Source organism: Haliotis cracherodii, unplaced genomic scaffold (assembly GCF_022045235.1).
Source record: "Haliotis cracherodii isolate W230 unplaced genomic scaffold, xgHalCrac1.p SCAF_16, whole genome shotgun sequence".
Taxonomy (NCBI): domain Eukaryota; kingdom Metazoa; phylum Mollusca; class Gastropoda; order Lepetellida; family Haliotidae; genus Haliotis; species Haliotis cracherodii.
In genome coordinates, this window is record NW_027266271.1 from 20,763,879 (window position 1) to 20,783,237 (window position 19,359).

Genomic DNA, 19,359 nt, shown 5'->3' on the forward strand with positions numbered 1-19,359 from the left:
ATAATACTAATAATGATTTATCCAGTGACCTAGTGAAGAACAAGATCGAGGTGTTGACAGCACGGAGCATCACAAATCTTCCAAAGATTGTCACTATACGTCTCCACAGTCAGGACCCGTCCCTGAACAACATACAGTACAACGCCTTTAGCAATATCCACGCCACTCTAGAAAACCTGTGAGTACAAGCTTCGTTATAACACCTGAACGAAATCTCGAATTGCGCCACGTTGTATAAATCATCATCCTTGTTAAACCCACGAGCTGCGTGGAGTTTAATTACCAAGGGTCATGTTAAGCGTCAAACTTGGGTTCGAACTCAAGATTAGCGAATCCTAGTGGCTAAGGGACGCAACTCTCTACATCGACTGAGAGCCCCTCCTTCTGGGGTAGACAGGCTGTGGTCGATTTCTCGTAGGCTGCGAATGGACAACACTTACCGCAGCATTCATTACCGAATTAAAACAATGAAGTGAAATTAATTGAAAGGTGAAGTAAATTTGCTTTCGTAAAAATTATCATCAGCAAAACTGTTTGTAATAATGTGTATCGCTCAAACAAACTTTCGAGGTGTAAAACTGGGTACGGTACCACGTAAACATAATGGTGCCACTGTGGTTGCATATATTTGTTTTTAATTCGAAATTTCTCGTTATTTTAAGTATGTGTTGTTGTTTTTCTCGAAATTTCGAGTTTTTTCTCGTTACTTCGATTATATTTTAGTAAATCAATTATTTTCTCGTTAGTTCGAGGTTCGTTTTCGTAATTTCGAAAAAAATTTCTTCAATTATTCTGTCATTGCTTTAATTATTTACTCGTTATTTCAATTTTTTTTCTCGTTGCTGCGAGCTTTTCTCTCGTCACTCTGATTAATTTTTCGTAATTTCGATTATTTTCTCGTTATTTCAAGTTTATTTAAAAAACTCGAAATTTCGAATTGTTACTCGTTATCAATTATTTTCTCGAAATTAAGTTACGTCGATTATTTTCTCGTTATTTCAAGTTTATATGACGACAGTCTGTAAATAATCGAATCTGGACCAGGCAATCCAGTGATTGACATCATGAGCATCGATCCACGCAATTGAGATACGATGACAAGCATCAACCAAGTCGGCGAGCCTGACCACCCGATCCCGACCACCCGATCCCGTTAGTCGCCTCTTACGACAAACATAGTCGCCTTATACAGCAAGCATGGGTTGCAGAAGACCTATTCTACCCCGGATCTTCACGGGACTCTGGGTATATGTAGCATTGTGTTCATCTTTGAATTTGTTTTCAGTTGGATTAGTGATAATGCGTTGACAACGTTTCCTCACCCGGCGTTATCGGCAGATACCTATATATCGATTGAACAAATGTGAGTATATCTTTTCTTTTCTTGACACATTGTATGGCCAATATTACATAATACCTTCCTTCATCGCCGTTAAGGGGGCACGGGTGGCCCAGTCGTCCGAGGCGCCGCGATTCGCTGTGCAGAGTTGCGTCCCTTGGGCATGCCAGAAACCTATGATTGTGGGTTCGAATTCCGGTTCGCCCCGATGTTGTTTCTAGGTTTGTCAGCACCATACCCGTGCTCGTGGGTTTCACCGAAGTGGTAAACGTCTGAGACCTGCATCACTTCGGGTTTTCCTCCCACATTAAGCTGACACGCCGCGATATGACTGGAATACTGTAAAAAGCGGCGTTAAACCCAACTCACTCACTCATCGCCGTTAATAAATACGGCCGGTATGTGGTGAAACAGTGACGCATGTCTTTTTATTCAGGGAATGAAATGAGGCCGTGTTTAAGTCATGGAAGTCACACGAGCCTACTTTGTACAACCCTATCTTTGCCTTATATAATTAAGGGACAAAACCCTTACCATATCCAATAGAAACCTCTGCATAAAGCAGCGCCGATTGTACAATTCCGACTTATCATGAGCATGTGTTTATGAATCACTATCCAATAATAATGATACCAGGTGTTCGCGAAAAGGTGAGCGTATCCTGCCCCACCGGTGGCACCCGTCACAAACACATGCAAAGGCAAGTCAATTGTTCACCCTATAGAGAAGCACTCTGTCGAGGGTAGATGACCCTCACGTTGGAATTAGGCCGTGTATAACGTAGCGAATACAAACCCTTGAAGCATTTACGCTGGACACATTGATGTCGTTTTATGGTCTGTATTCGAACCTTTACATGGACTCGGTGGCCCAGTAAATACTTCAACAAAACGTAGGCCGTACATTCACCGTACCTCCGAGCATTGAAAACGCCAGGAACGACAATACATGAGTATTTGTGAGTATATCAGATAAAAAAAAAATACTTATCCGGCTTATCCCAGAGTCATAAAGGAACCGGGAATGATCTTAAAAGTGGACATCAATATTTAATGCATTCTTTTTTTGTGTGAAACTATATTTATGTTAAATTATTTTCTTATTCTAGTGAGTGAGCGAGTTTGATTTTACGCCGCTTTTAGCAATATTCCAGCAATATCTCGGCGGGGGACACCAGAAATGGGCTTCACACATTGTATCCATGTCGGGAATCGAATCCGGGTCTTCTGCGTGACGAGCAAACGCTTTAACCACTAGGCTACCTGACAGCCCCTTTGTATTTCTAATAACCTTTCGGCCAATTTACACTTGTCAGAGGGGTACACAAAGTATGTGATCTAGACTACCAGTTGTCGGCCTTTCATTTTAGTGGAAGCCTCGGTGGCTGAGTGGGTTAGATCGCTGACTTTGTGTGCTGGCGATTAAGTGACTCACTCTGGCAGTGTGGTTTCGAATCCCGGACGGGACTCAACCTTAAAAAGTACGAGAATCCCTAACATAACATTTCTTATAATTTCTAAATTGTTTCCGGTAGTTTACTGTTTTATTTATAATGGATAATGATTGATTTTGTTTTGTTCTTTTCCAGTTATGCTGACCACAACTTGATAAAAACTCCCACAGAGTACAGCCCTGATGACTTCCCCAAGAGTATGCGCAATACGGCTCTGCTACGGGCGGCTTCATTCATCCCCTTCAAAACACTTTCAAACTTGCAGTTGCTGTAAGTATACCCTGTGTCAGGCATTCGTGACCACTCGTCATTCCGGAACATGCCGAATGACAACTCGTATTATGCATTCGTGACCAACTCGTGTTATTCCGAGACAAGCCGAATAGCAGGTTACGGAAGGGGGCGAGTGGTGACGAATGTCGGATTATCTGCAAAAAGGTTACGGAAAGATGGGAGTGGTAACGAATCTGTGACAGAAAACGGAATTGACACTAGTACGGCTGGGCGTGCTATATCGTAACGGGTGCCATGTCTCAGTATGCTTTTTAGTACAAGGCAAACCGATAATACATTGTAATATACTTGGCACCACAATACCATTGCTCTATGTGCAAAGTTCCGACATCTAATCACATGATAAGAAATCAAAAGATTATATGCAGAAAAAAAGTTTTCAACGAGGAATGACAACTACGTTTGTTAAAAGAACCATTAAACACAGGTACACAGTAGCAGACGTCGTAGATGCAAGTACATTGCATTGCACCCGTTAAGGTTCGGGGTAGAATAGGCCTTCAGCAAACCAAGCTCTCCGTAAAAGGCGACTATGCTTGTCGTAAAAGGCGACCAACGGAATCGGGTGGTCAGGCTCGCTGACTTGGTTTATGCATGTCATCAAATCCCTGTGGCTGAGGCTGTCGACAGCGTCTTTGTTATCAGTAGAAAGTAGAAGAGTAGAAAGATGCGATCTATATTTAACACTGTTGTAATTGCAGGCACCTGGGAACTAACGCAGTCGACTTCATCCAAGCCGGCTACTTCTGTAGCGCTACGAACCTTGTGTACCTCTACATGAACAACAACGGCCTGAAAGACAGCAGCATCCCCGAAGATGCCTTCTCCTGCATGGGTCAGCTTGTGGAGCTGTGAGTAATATGATAAATGTACAGAGCGTGTGTTTAACTCAGTCATACCACTCGTAAACAATGATCTGTTGTTTTGTTGTTTAACGCCGCACTCAGCAATATTCCAGCTGTATGACGGCGGTCTGTAAATAATCAAGTTTTGTTTCTTTGTCTGTTTGTTGTTTAAAGCCGCTCTCAGCAATATTCCAGCTATATGACGGCGGTCTGTAAGTAATCGTGTCTGGACCAGAAAATCCAGTGATTGGAATCATGAGCACCGATCGACGCAATTGGGATTTGATGACATGCATTTCGACCGGCATAGTCGCCACTGAGATACCATGCCGCAGTTTGACATGAATACCCCACTCAGACACAGTATACTGACTCCGTGCCGACCAGTCCTTGTTTTAGCCCCTTAATGCCGAGCGCCCGACAGGGTAACAACAAGTACCATCTTTTAACGTCTTTTGGTATGACGCGGTCGGGGATCGAACCCCGGACCTTCCGCTCTCCGGGCGGACGCTCTACCACTAGACCACGGAGGCGGTACAATAAGTAGTACAATAAAGCCGACTGGCGGTTTGTGTTCTGTCGTTGTGTCATGCCATCTTTCTGTCCAGATACCTTCATCACAACTGGTTGACCTACGTCCCCAAAGCCGTGACCAGTGATATAATGACCAGTCTCACCATCCTGAAGCTATCGAACAATAACATCACCCACGTGCAAGCTGGAACCTTCACCAAGCTGACGGCGTTGCAGTTGCTGTAAGTTCGGGCGTGCCTCTACTGGTGCCTCTGAAGATCTGTATTACAATGTCACTGGATCCAAGGTCGTTCCTTGCATCCTTTTATTCATCAGAAGGATGTGTTTGTTTGTTGTTTAATGCCATATTCAGAAAAAAGCCAGCTATAGGACGACGGCTTGTAAATAATCAAGTCTGGACCAGACAAACTAGTGATTGATATTATGACAAACAATCCACGCCGTCGGGGTACGATGACACGCTATCAACCAAATCATTGATTTTGACTTCATGGGCCCACTTGAACAAAGCGAACTTAGCGCTAAGATGATCGTAACTGCCATACTTTAACATAGGTTTAAGATCATCTTAACGCTAAGATGGTTTTGTGCAAGTGGGCCCTGATCTAAAGGAAGACTGGTCTGGGGTCATTTGGTACTCATAGCAAAACATACTAAAATCATCCCAAGACCACGTTCTTTGGCTGGAAACTAAAAAGTTATGATATATATTATTCTGGCAGTTGATAATTATTCTAAACGATCAAGCACATGCCGCAGTTTGACACACGTCGGAAAATATTCATCTGAACCTAGACCGAAATCTGGCACCAGATCGTCCTTCTCTAAGTCGCCCTTCCAACCAGCATGAGTTGCTGTTGTAACCCGGATGTACCACGGGAAGACACGTACATTCGTGACGTCTGTAATTTAAATGCTGCTGACTTCATATTTACGTGTTATTTTTACAGATATCTTGAAAATAACAACATAGTTGTTATAGAAAACGACTCCTTTTCAAACAGCATACAGACACTGTGAGTATTTGTTGAGAATTATTTGGAATACTTTTTCCATATTCATAAGAAGTCTCTCCTCAAAGATAGTTGATTGTACTATTCCAAATTTATCGTGAGCAGGTGTTTATGAATCACTGTCAAAAAGTGATGATACCAGGTGTTCGCGAAAAGGTGAACGTATCCTGCCCAACCGGTGTCACTGTCACAAACACATGTAAAGGCAAGTCATATGTTCACCTGAAAAAAAAGGGGAACATATGGTACAAGTCAAAACACTCCCCATCCTTTCTAAAAACAATTGATTTATAGTAAATACACTGGCGCCTTCTCCATTATATTATGATGTCATGGGCTTCACACATTATACTCATGTCTGGAATTGAACCCGGGTCTTCGGCGTGACGAGCGAACGCTTTAACCACGAGGCTACCCTACCGCCCCTCAACGCCAGGGAATAACCATCCTTGGCAATAAAAGGAAACATAGCGGTGCAAATTATATGAAGGGACCACAGAAAATCAATGATAACACCAGGTGTTCGCGAAAAAAATATATAATGTATCACGTATCCTAAAACAAGCAGACAAACAAAATAAAAAAAAAAATCATTGAAAAAGTGTTTTTTTCAGAGGTTTTCATGCATTCAGTACACATCAAGAAATTTTCATACTATTTTTTTAATTCAACTCCACTCATAAGCATGTTCAAAGTGTTACATTGTTACCCTATCAATAGATCAATGTGCACTCGAGTTTCATTCTCAGCTCCCTGGGAGTATGATGTTATCGGGTGAATTGAGTAACGCAGAGACAATCTTCCTTTCAGCGTCCTACAGTCTAACAACTTCCGGTTTACCAACGAGAACCCGTTCGCCTATCTGACCAACATGGCGCAGTTACTCCTGGGCTACAACAGCATCGTGGACATTCCCGACACCGCCTTCAGAGGCTGCACCGCCCTCACCACGCTGTAGGTGCTCCGGGCATAATATTATCATGCTGGTATCTGCTCAAATGCGGTTTTATTTGTTCCCCGACCAGTGGATCCGTTTGCATTCCAGTTATCATTCTCAACTCCCTGGGGAGTATAAAACCCAAGCTGCCCAGAGGTGCTAGAAGGTTTTTACATCCACCTCACATATCAGGTACCCATTCCTTGCTGGGTGAAACAGAGGCACATCTGAACTGAGTCACTTTCCCAGGGTGACACCACACGTTTTGACCCTTGTGTTTCGGGTGTATGTACTCATTCGTTCCCACAATAAACCCGAAATTTTGCCAATTACTTACGTGATAATAAAGCCAAATGTATAGCTCCCAGCAAGAAAAGTGCGTGTGTGAGGTTTTACGCCGCTTTTAGCAATATTCCAGCAATATCTTGGCTGGGGACACCACAACTGGGCTTCACACATTGTACCCATGTCGGGAATCAGCAAGAAAAGAAACTGAGGCAATGATCTGAAAAACTTTCTACACTGGATAGACTGTTTCCAGGAGGCAATACTGAATCGTCAAATGTTGGTTCAAATCATTGAATTATAAATCATTCCTAGGAATCTGTCATATTAATAAAACACATGTTTCGAGCTGATCATCATAGCTACAACCATACTGAAAGTTAAAATAAATCTTGAATACGATGTAGTTTCACTACATTTGGTACTATACTTGAGACGCGGCACGCTCTTGTACAAACTGGGTACCCGTCTGTATAGCCGCCTGTAGTAGCCGTCGTTGCATCAGCCCTTTTCATGATTGGAACCTGTCAGATTTGCTCCAAATTGATATATTGAGGAATCGTAGTATTGTCATTGAGGCGTTTTTTCTTGGGGTTTCATGGCGATGGATTAATTACGATCTTAATAATATCAATATAAGATCACTTAGTCTATAAACTTGAATTTCTTCAGTAGATTCTATTTTCAGTGCAGCTTTATTTTATGAGCTGTTAAAAGCTGACTGGTTGCTTTTATACTTCAGGGACCTTCATTACAATAGGCTGGAGAGGATTCAGAAAGAACTTCTGACCGACTGCCCACTGACCGTTCGACTCTTGCTCCATCACAACAACATCAGATACGTAGAGGACGGCGCCCTTAGCCACATCACAGACAGTGTACTCATGTACGTGCGCCTAGATCAACCACTCAGCCTCCGCTGGCAGGAATCCATATTGGAACAGTTTCGTTCACGTGACTATCACATTAACCAACACAACATGGCGATATTCGCGAACCTTGGCGTTACACGGTTCACAGTGTATTCAGGCAATATCACTACGCCATTGTTGCCCGATTTATCAAGTGGGTATCGGCAGAAGCCGAGTAGATCAATATAATAATACTAAACATGGCTTCATATTAAATCTTTTAGACATATTATATTAAAATCATTCAAGAGACTTAGATTGCATTGTTTAATACACATGCATAGATCGATATACAATTAGAGGAATCCAATGTACTACAGATGAATATTTGTTTTAGTCTCAAATTGTTTTAAGCCCCTTTCTCAATATTCTAGTAGTATCACAACGTCGAGCAGGAGAGTGAATGAGAATGGTTTTAACGCTGCTTTAGCAATCAAGCAATGTCACGGCGGAAATGGGTTTCACATGTTGAACCCATGAGGGGAATCGAACCCGGGTGTTCACCCCCGGAGAACGGGAAGTCGGACACGTGACACATTGTAATTCTATGGGAGTCGAACCAGTAGGTTGACCAGTTTGAAAATGTCTGGACACACCTTTTCGGTCTCGGTGTTCTTCAACGATTACAGCTGTATATCATGAGTGAGTGAGTGAGGTGGATGTTTCAATGCTCTTTGCAATAATCCAAGAATATCATGTGGAGAATCGAACACGGGCCTTCGGCGTGACGAGCGAACGCTTTATCCACTTGGCTATCCAACGGCCCTGTATGACAGGAATGGGAGTATTAGTTATTATTTTTCATCCTCCTGTATGTATTTGTTTGGTTTCAGACATCTCCATAACAATCGGTTGACTGATCTTCCTAACGGCGGAGACTTCAATAACCTGGTAGTGAATGAGCTCTCGCTTCATCACAATCGCATCACTGAGGTCCGACCTGGGACCTTTACAAATTTGACGTGCAATGTTAAACTGTGAGTTGGTCATCATATCCATCGCCATTTTCCTCCTCCTCCTCCTTCTTACCCTCCTCCTGCTCTTCCTCTCCGTTTTATCAGTACTAGAACACAAAGATAACACGTGTATCTCGGCGACTTGGGAACACATAGATAACAAGTGTATTTCGACGACTTGTCTGAGAAAACAAAGATAACACGTATATTTCAGTGACTTTAGAACACAAAGATAACACGTATATTTCAGTGACTTTAGAACACAAAGATAACACGTATATTTCAGTGACTTTAGAACACAAAGATAACACGTGTATTTCGGCGACTTGTCTGAGAACACAAAGATAACACCTGTATTTCGGCGACTTGTCTGAGAACACAAAGATAACACGTATATTTCAGTGACTTTAGAACACAAAGATAACACGTGTATTTCAGTGACTTGTCTGAGAACACAAAGATAACTCGTATATGTCAGTGACTTTAGAACACAAAGATAACACGTATATTTCAGTGACTTTAGAACACAAAGATAACACGTGTATTTCAGTGACTTGTCTGAGAACACAAGATAACACGTGTATTCCAGTGACTTGTTTGTGAACACACAGATACTACGACTATTTCAGAGATTTGTCCGAGAACCAGATTGCGCTTCTTGGGCCCAATGCCTTCGTGAACATCAAGGGAACGCCGGACATGACCCTCAACAACAACCCTCTGTGGGTCATCGAACCCTACGCCTTCAGAGATGTGAAGTTACAGGACCTGTAAGTTGACGGGATATCCTAATACGCACCTCGTATCTTTTACCTAAGATCCGGGTTATACTTAGTCTTCATCCCTCCAAGTTTGTCGTAACAGTCGTCTAAAGGGATCGGGTGGTCAGATCTTAGATTGTCAAAATCCTTATCATGGGCAATGCAAATGTATATATTGTCATGATTGCGTAAATATCCAGGTTTAACTTCGTTAAATTTCGTCGTCTAAAACGAGCCATGCTTTGGTAATCCAATCCCAGTATGTCAACTCTCTATACAGAGTTGCGTGCCTTAGCCTTACCAGGATCCGCTTGGCTTTGATTGGAATACCAGATTCGCCCCGATTTTGATCCATGGTCTGTTATACCCCGTGTTGGAAACAAATTACTCTGACACGCCTTGCCTAACGGAAATAATGCGGCGTTAAAATCAAAACATCTTTGAAACATTGTTGACCCCAAAGGAACCGTGTCACACACACACCACCTGCTTTTGTTACAGGTTTCTTCAGTATATCAACATTGATCATCTGAAGACTGCAACATTCGAGAATATTGAAACTCGGTATTTGTATTTAACGGAAAATACAATAGATTATGTAGAAGAAGGAATATTCGCAGGAAACAACATTCTCGAGTATTTGTAAGTACGAGAGAAAAATAAATTTCCGGTGCATACATAATTTATTCTTCCAGTTAAACGGCGGTGAAAGCCACTGTTAAATTTTTAAAAAGTGATCAGTTAACACCTTCACACCTATTACTATTTTTATTATCATTATTATTATTATTATGAAATAATGTATGAATGAATCAATATTTTCAGGAAATTACTTCAAACTTCATCGTTTGATTTTTATCGTCATGTTCAGTGTATTATTATTATTATTATTATTATTATTATTATTATTATTATTATTAAATAATGTATGAATGAATCAATATTTTCAGGAAATGACTTCAAACTTCACCGTTCTATTTTTAGCGTCATGTTCAGCGTACAGCTGAAAGCCATCTACGGAAAGATGTTTTCAGGCACGTCACAAGTCAAGAGCGCGTTTGACCTTCGTAATAACGACCTCCAAATGGTACCGCCTGATCTTGTAGACAACGTCGCAGTTGCCTTGGTGTACGTATATATAGCATTAAGGCAACGTATGTGAATAATTGCAGTTATTGTGCTATTTCTATACTATCGGAAGACCGAAATGCAATTGCCACTGGAGTTAGGATGTGTCTTCAGCATCCCATGCTTGTTGTTAGAGGCGACTAACGGGATCGGGTGGTCAGGCTCGCTGACTTGGTTGATGCATGTCATCGTGTCCCAATTGCGTGGATCGATTCTCGTGATGACAATCACTGGATTGTTTGGTCCAGTCGCGATTATTCCCAGATCGCTGTCACATAGCTGGCATATTGCTGAGTGCGACGTTAAACAACAAACAAACAAACAAACAAACAAACGATAATGTCTTGTTCCAGCCTGGCAAGGGGCACCAGGCCGTGTAGCATAATGCAAATTTAATTATTCATATATTATCATAAAAGTATTCTGAAAGCAACATTCGTCTCATAAGTTGACTGGTTTTTACACTGAAATAAATACCATAATAATATCATTCAAATTATATGTGTTTAAGAGTATCAAAATCCCGAGAACTGCACATAATACAAATACATATATGAATTCATTCCAACAATCGTTGAATTTCAGGAGCCTTGGTTATAACAAACTCACAAACTTCCCTCGGGACATTTTCTTGGAGAATAAAATGACATATATGTAAGTATAATTGATATATAAAACAATAAAAATCATTAGTATTGTACATGTACTTGTACGTGTACGTAGATAGCGGAGAGACATTTGTGATTTTAGTGAAACACTTGATCACAAGTAGTGCCCACAGGGCACCAAACATCGGATCCTGGTATTGGTAAGCGACGTAACTGTACGGAACGTCTTGCGGCATCTTTGATCATTGAGACGTCCGTGCTCTTTTGACTCTGATTTTTGCAGAGATTTATTATAAATATGGAAAGGGTTTTGTCGCTTTTATTTGCATATACGTTAATGGTTCTTTTCAATGTGAAATAAAAACTAACCCGCCGTCGGTGTTATTTTGGAAACATACTTTATCCTTGAGGTTACATCACGCCGATTACCTGCAAAACATGCGTGGTTTCAGTGCTATTTTATTAATGATACAACAGATATCTGCGATACTAAATATGCTTCAGCAGAACGCCTCCGTGGTCTAGTGGTAGAGTGTACGCCCGGGGAGCGGAAGGTCCGGGATTCGATCCCCGGCCGCGTCATACCAAAAGACGTTAAAAGATGGTACTTGTTGTTGTCTGATGCTCGGCAGTAAGGACTAAGACAAAGACTGGTCGGCTCGGAGTTAGAATACTGTGTCTGAGTGGAGTATTCATGTTAAGACTGTGGCATGGTATCTCAGTCAGTGAGCTAGCACTATAAAATATAAATCGGCCTCAGTCCGGACTAGTACAAGCAGCTCCACACCCCCCCCCCACCCCCCCCCCCCCCCCCACCCCCACCCCCCCCACACACACACACACATGCACGTCGCTCTATAAGTGCAAAAATCTTGGACGCGACGTTAAACCCTAATTCACCTCATCTGATATTTAAGGTACCATAATTTGTGTTGTTTTTGTCTTTATAAACCACCCCGCCTTCACAATACCAGAGTATGTGTTTCCATCAAAATCTATATCAGACTTTCTTTATAGCCACGTTTTTTAAACAAGTCACGTGACTGGTGGTGTATTCGAAGAATGCCAAATAGTCACTTACCCTTGCAGGGACATCTCCTATAACCTGATATCTGCTTTGCCCGACGATGCCTTCGACGGCCTGACCAACATGTACGACATCAACCTGAAAGGCAACCAGCTGACAGAAATCAAGAACGGGTCCTTCGCTTCTCTCATTAATACAAATAAATTGTGAGTTTTGCGCGAATTACAAGGAAATGTCTTCTTTTGTTAAGTCAAAAATATTAAATACATAAATATATATATATCAGTTTGATCAAAAGTTGTTTTATTCAGTTATCAGAATCATATATACCGTTTGATACGTTTTATTATTTATCGTTATTTTTAAGATAAAAAAATCAGCTTGATCACAAGCTATTTGGAGATATCACCATTGATATTAATATGCCTTTTTTTAACGAACTACTGAGACACATTGTAGTGAGTGAGTGAGTTGGGTTTTACGCCGCTTTTAACAGCATTCCAGTTATATCGCGACGTGCCAGCGTAATGTGGGAGGAAATCCCGAAGTGTTACAGGTCTCAGACGTTTACCACTACGATGAAACCCACGAGCACGGGTATGGTGCTGAAACATAATCGGGGCGAACCGGGATTCGAACCCACAATCATAGGTTTCTGCCGTACCCAAGAGACGCAACTCTGCACAGCGAATCGCGGCGCCTTAGACGACTGGGCCACCCGTGCCCCCTAGAGACACGTTGTAAAGGCTGGCGTCGTCTATGTTCATGAACATTACAGTGAACTGACCAGTCTGCTATAGTTTACAGTCAACTGACCAGTCTGCTATTGTTTACAGAGACCTCAGCGATAATGATATCGTTACTTGGCCGAAAGGATTGATGGACCCAATGCTGAATCTCAAGACACTGGACCTCTCCAAGAACCTGCTGTACCACTTCCCTGGTGCCAGGAATGGTTCCGTTCTTTCGTCAATAATCTTGTCCGATAACCTCCTCACATCTATTGAAGTCGGCGCTTTTGATTACCTCAACAAAACAATAGTTAATATGTACGTGTACACTGTAATTCCTCCAACACGTGTTGTGTGCAGCATTTAAATTAGTTTCCAATGTTCACTGGCCAGGAGGACTTGTTAACAAACATTGTTGCAAGCCCTCATCCTATTTTCCTTGCCCCAAACACTTCCAACATATTACGAAATGAAAAGAAAATGACAGCAGACTTTGACATCGAATGATGCCTTAATTCACTTGATAATGTGTAGAAATAAATATGTATTGACGTAAAGTTTGTGGAAATTAAGCCATGACGTAGGCTTCATCATGGGCACCAACTGTACTCCCCTTCTTGCTGATCTGTTTCTTTATGCATATATATGAATCGGAATTTCAACACAAGCCGAGAAGTTTAACTTAATTTCAGGTATATGGATGATCTGATATCGTTCAATAACAATCAAATCGGCAAATTCCCTTCCTCCCCGTGGAACTAGAAATAAAGGAGACCAGCGAGACCGCCTCGTGTTTCATATTTAGATCTATGCATAAAGATTCAGAGTGACAAAACACACTCCACCAGGCTGTATGACAAGAGGGATGACTTCAACTTTCCAAAAGTCAACTTTCCCTTTATGTCGAGCAATATTCCTGCCGCTCTAGCCCTTGATGTCTACATTTCAAAGCTTTTGAGGTACAATCGAGCATGCTCTTTATACCACGATTTCAAATAGCGTCATACGACGCTTGCTCAAAAGTTGTTTGATCAAGGTTACAACATTCAAGAAATCAGTAAAGCTTTCAAAATGTTTTATGGCAGACATGAGAGGTCATTTCCAAATTTGACGCATCAGCGACAAGAATGATGTCTGATGCAATTTCCTATTTTGACTTGTACCATGTGTTCCCGTGTTTTTTCAGGTGAATATATGACTTGCCTTTGCATGTGTTTGTGACGGGTGCCACTGGTGAGGCAGAATACGCTCACAGTTTAGCGAACACACGGTATCATCACTATTTGATAGTGAATTATATACACATGCTCATAATATAGTCGGAATTATGCAATCGACTCAAGGGAAATCAAGGGATTATTTGTGAATATAGAAAGGATTTAACGCCGTACTCAGCAGTATTCCAGCTACATGGCAGTGGTCTGTAAATGATCGAGTCTGGACCAGACAATCCAGTGATTGACATCCTGAACATTGATCAACGCAACTGGGATACTATTACATGTATCAACCAAGTCAGCGAACCTGACCACCCGATCTCGTTCGTCGCCTTTGACGAGCATGGGTCAGTCCTCACCTGGATCTCCACGGGTCGAATAGAGCATGGGTTGCTGAAGACCAGTTCTAACCCGGATCTTCGCGGATCTCTAGCTGAGTGGGAAAGTGAAGGTTACTACCGGATATCCCATGTCTGTGTGTATGTCTTTCCCTGTGTCATGTTTTTGTTCACGAAGACACATCCCTCCTAATACACACGCGCACGCTTTCTTGGCTTAGTGACAATGTATGCATGTCAGTAGACCAAATAGATAACTTGAATAAGTAAGTCACATGTGTTTGCAGAGACTTAACCAACAACGCCTTTGAATGCACTTGTGATCTGTATCGAACCCTGGCCGAGGTCCACACTGTCGTAAAGGGAGGTCACTGTTCAGAGCCCAATGTGACAGTTGGAATCCAGCTTGGCATAGCTTTTGAAAAGGACACAAATTTTTTCATGAAAGTGGACAAAGAAAAGTATATATGTGGTAAGATTTTTTCACCCTTTCATCGCGACGGTAACCTTGAATTATATTCCTGTAGACAATACAACAGGCGAGTGGGTTAGTGAATTTGGTTCAAGGTCACCGAAGCAGTATTTCTGTGATATCAAGGCCTGTCAGATTAATGTGTCGGGAACGTCTAAGGCTACAGAACAGAAAAGAATAAGAAAAAAACTTACACTCAGCTCGGTTTTAGAGGAACCCTGATGTTTTCAGCTGAACGCCATCTTCCCGAGGCAAGGGAGTTAACCGACTGGACATTTATATTCAGTTAACTCCCTTGCCTCGGGAAGATGATGGACGCAGATAGAATTAGGCCTAGTGATATGCATTGCGTGCTAGCATTTATTTCTGGCTGGGGCGGGGTTTTAATTTACTAAGCCTAATCATGCTTGGAGGTTCAGAGATATTAGACCAGGTTGATTTCGAACCCATGGCCAGCGGGCCACGGAGCGGCTAAGGATCATTGCAATAGGTGAGCAAATCTCCTGAGAACACAGAGTAGCGTCCCTTGGACTAGTCAGAAACGTAGTCACTATGCTCGTTGGTTCGAATCCCGGTTCGCCCCCGATGATGTTTCTGGGTTTGTCATCACCGTAACCCGTGATCTTGGGATTCACCAAAGAGGTAAACGTTTGAGGCATGCATCACGTCGGGCTTTCCTCCCACATTAAGTTTACACGCTATGATGTAACTGGAATACTGGTGAAAGCGACGTGAAACCCAACTCACTCACTCACTCCCAATATAAACAGGGGAGATAACGAATATGGTTACACTCCACCTCACACTGTTTGGAATCCCATAAGACGGAAACTGATGTCCTACATATAACATACCTTTCCAACATTAAACAGAAGTTCGCGAGTACCAGGTGTCTTCACTGATTTTCAGTGATCCATTCATTCAGTGATCGAGACAGGCTTTTCCCTGGCCTTGACGTTCGATATGTGTATAAGGGGCCATTAGTATACATGTAGTTAGATATTACGTATATCAAATTGTTAGATCTTATGTAGATTATAAAAGTGGACGTTATATATATTTTTGTCACATTAAAATTTATGTTAAATAAATGATGACTGTGAAATAAGATGTTAAAACTGCACTCCAGTGTGTTGCAAAACAAGTATATTTCTTTACGTTTTGCTTTACTGATAAGCAGAAAAATCTCTGCACTTGTACACAGCAGACCTAATTCAAAATGAACATACCGTTTTTATTAGTTTCAACAAAATTTGTAATGGTACTCTCGTGTCACTGGATTTTTTTGTTCATCGGTCAATTGATTGTTTGGTTTGTTAACAGGCTGACGTCGCATTATGCAAATTTTATGAATGGTGGGTGCTACCGGTAGGGTAGGGCATGCTTACCCTTTGCGCGAACACCTGGTGTCTTCACTGATTTTCAATGGTCCATTCGTATAATTTTCTCAGCTATTTACCCTTTACGTCAAGTGGAATCTGTTTCGGCAGAACGCCTAGGCTGGTTATTCTTTTACATTGACAATTTATATTTTCATGGTAGTTGGGTCCTAAAACTGAGTGGGAGCTAAAATTATGGCGTCGTCTGTCCGTCCATCCACCATAAACTATTGCACCTTCTCCATCACTGAAATAAGACTCTATACGTTGGTACTTTGGATTTATAAGGCCAGAAGTGTTGTCTTTGAAACCTGCATAAGGAATGTCAATCCGATGTCAGTGACAGGTTTGAAAATGTCATGTTTGTTATGAACTCAACCTTTTCTGCATATACCGATATTAAACTTGATTTAAAGTAAAAATACTAACATGTGTAGAATAATATTACGTTTTTCGCGTATACGTACTTCGTACCCTGCTATGGCCTTCATACACCCTTGTTTATCATCCAAAACTTGCTCCCACAGGAGATATCTCTTGGGTGAGATCAAGCAATATCTAAATTGTAGATATCGCTGTAGTGGTTTGTAACAATAAGTGAAGAAAGGTACTTCGTGTTAAAAAGCCCTTTTATTCAGACCATGTGGTCAGCATGGTGGCCATCTTGTTACAACTCAAGGGAGAGCACTCTCGTTGGCTAAGCTGCTAGATACTGCTTGGGTATGACTACTTAATATAGGTTAATGGACTTCTGTTGACATTAACACTTATCATTACAATCGCTGCAATGAAATTTGATCACAATGATTTGCAGACCACTGTGACATCATTGGTTACCATGACGTCACAATCAAATGACATCACTAATGGCTCTCCTACTGAAGCTGTTAGCAGTACCTTTTACACTTAGGACACTGCTTATTACTGTCTACAAACTGAAAAAGTTGGAAGAATGATGTTGGATGATAAATAAAATCTCACCCTCTCGTCTTTTGATATCAAACATAACAACAATCTTTGATAAAAGTGGAAAAACTCAGTTTTATGATAATTTGATATCAAAAGACACTCGTGTGAGATTCTCTGTATCCAGGACCCACTTGCACAAAGCGATCTTAGCGCTACGACTATTGTAAGCCGATGTTAAAGTATGGGAGTTACGATCATCTTAGCGCTAAGATCGCTTTGTGCAAGTGGGTCCAGGTCTATTACATGTCCATCTCATTTGAAATAGCTATGCATGGATGATCAAGGCGAAGATCTGCAATAGTGCTCATGGAATATATGGAATATAAATCCGATTTATATTCTAATTTCTTTGTCCATTGCTGAATATTTGTCTCAATCATGAGACCACATCCATCTGATGCATGACCGTATTTACAGCACCGACCAACGTCCGTGGCACGGTGGACGGTACCAACCTGAACGTCACATGGACGAGACCGCTATTCCAGAACTCGGAGATGGAGAAGGACGAGAAGCCAATAAGCAATGATACTGTCGTGTAGGTTGTTTTGTCTCTTGACTTTTTATGAATACAGTAAAATACGTTTATAACGAACACGCTTATAACGAACTGACATGTAAAACAAACTGATATTTGGGCCCCGGCCTTTGATGTATAAATGTTGTAGATATGCTTTTTCTGAACTACGCTTATAACGAACTAAAATCAGTGCTTCCTTATAACCGTAGTTCGTTATAACCGTAGTTTACTGAAATTTATTACTGATCATAGCCAACATTTCACAAGTATAAGATACTTTCAAACTTATAATTTCATATCCGTCCAGTCTTTTTTTTCAAACATATCAGTGATAAGTCTTTGAATGGCATTTAAAAGTCTTTGAATGGCATTTATCAGTGACAGAGTTTGTTTTTTTCAAATTTTACATAACCGCATATACATAAAATATCGTAAACAATCGTAAATATGACAAAAAGAATTCTATTTGGACAAATCTCAAACGTTTTTTTATAATAGTAATAATTCATAGTAATAATAATGATATTTAGTAGTAATAATTCATTCATAGAGACTTGACCATCGGTGGCTTGACTAAGGACAAATATCGAAATGAATACTAGTATCTAGAACTTATGTAAAAGTAGAAAACAAATGAAATCCAATGCTAATGTATTTGGTTTGCAAAAATATTAATGGCGTGAACAGGTCCTGAAACAATATACATCCGTATGAATCAAAAGATTTAATACAGTTCAATGATACGCTTTATTTGGTCCTTTATTTCCAATAGAGAGAGAAGAATTAACCTAAGAATATAATGTACTATTTTAAATATATCTATTTGGGCCTCTGCCCTTCATACAATAAATTTATATTTGAATTTGGAAAGTGTAATGAAATGTATCCTCTTCTCTACAAGATCCATTTAAATAGTTAACGATTAATACCGTGTTCTTCAGGTCCTACACTGCAACCTGCACTGGTTCTAAAGGCGACATACTGACGTCGAATATTAACGCAACAGGTGTAGTCTTGACAGTGAAGGCGGACTCGGAGTATGTGTGTGCCGTCTCTGCCGCCGTCGACGGCATCATCAGCGGCTACAGCGAACCGGCTCTCTTCCACACTTCGGCTACTCCAGGTATCCCAGCACTGACTGACATATACTGAAGGAAACAAATAACGGAACAGATATACGGAAGAATGTGGTCAGATAAAATGTCGTATACCAATATTCTCTTGGCATGAAAAAGTGAATACATTGATAATAACACTTTCCTCAGTGACATATTTTATTGGCATCTTTATTTCTGAAATATTGCCATATGTTCCCCTTGTTGTCGTTCAGTATACAAAAATTAAAAAATTATGATTAGGCTTACGTCATTCGTCTTTCTTTCCAAATATGCAATTTTGTCGCATGTTTTTTCCCCACATATTAAGATAACAAATCTATGTTTCCGTGGGGCAGTTGATTCATTTTAGTAAAACGTTTGGGTAAAACTGTTATTATTTTTTTTCATGATTGGATTATTGGATTGCGAAATGATTTTAGAAACGCATTATTAATATAACAATACAGTCGCTTTGTTTGACATTCATAATAACTATTATGTGCAAGATATGAAAGCATGTATCCTGAAAAGAAAATTCAGGGCAG

At 40.9% G+C, this 19,359-nt stretch overlaps 1 protein-coding gene across 1 annotated transcript in view; it reads left to right on the plus strand.

Moving 5' to 3' along the window:
- The window catches only part of LOC139463461 (uncharacterized), a 73,063-nt gene that overhangs the window by 12,131 nt on the left and 41,573 nt on the right, over positions 1–19,359 (plus strand). The window contains exons 12-29 of the mRNA XM_071244729.1: positions 26–178; positions 1,286–1,363; positions 2,928–3,062; positions 3,788–3,937; positions 4,540–4,686; positions 5,416–5,481; positions 6,289–6,432; positions 7,443–7,586; positions 8,445–8,588; positions 9,197–9,337; positions 9,830–9,970; positions 10,313–10,456; positions 11,042–11,110; positions 12,154–12,297; positions 12,928–13,140; positions 14,665–14,849; positions 17,615–17,735; positions 18,659–18,840. Of these exons, the coding sequence (XP_071100830.1) occupies positions 26–178; positions 1,286–1,363; positions 2,928–3,062; positions 3,788–3,937; positions 4,540–4,686; positions 5,416–5,481; positions 6,289–6,432; positions 7,443–7,586; positions 8,445–8,588; positions 9,197–9,337; positions 9,830–9,970; positions 10,313–10,456; positions 11,042–11,110; positions 12,154–12,297; positions 12,928–13,140; positions 14,665–14,849; positions 17,615–17,735; positions 18,659–18,840 (2,501 nt within the window). The remainder of the gene's footprint in view (positions 1–25; positions 179–1,285; positions 1,364–2,927; positions 3,063–3,787; positions 3,938–4,539; positions 4,687–5,415; positions 5,482–6,288; positions 6,433–7,442; positions 7,587–8,444; positions 8,589–9,196; positions 9,338–9,829; positions 9,971–10,312; positions 10,457–11,041; positions 11,111–12,153; positions 12,298–12,927; positions 13,141–14,664; positions 14,850–17,614; positions 17,736–18,658; positions 18,841–19,359) is intronic.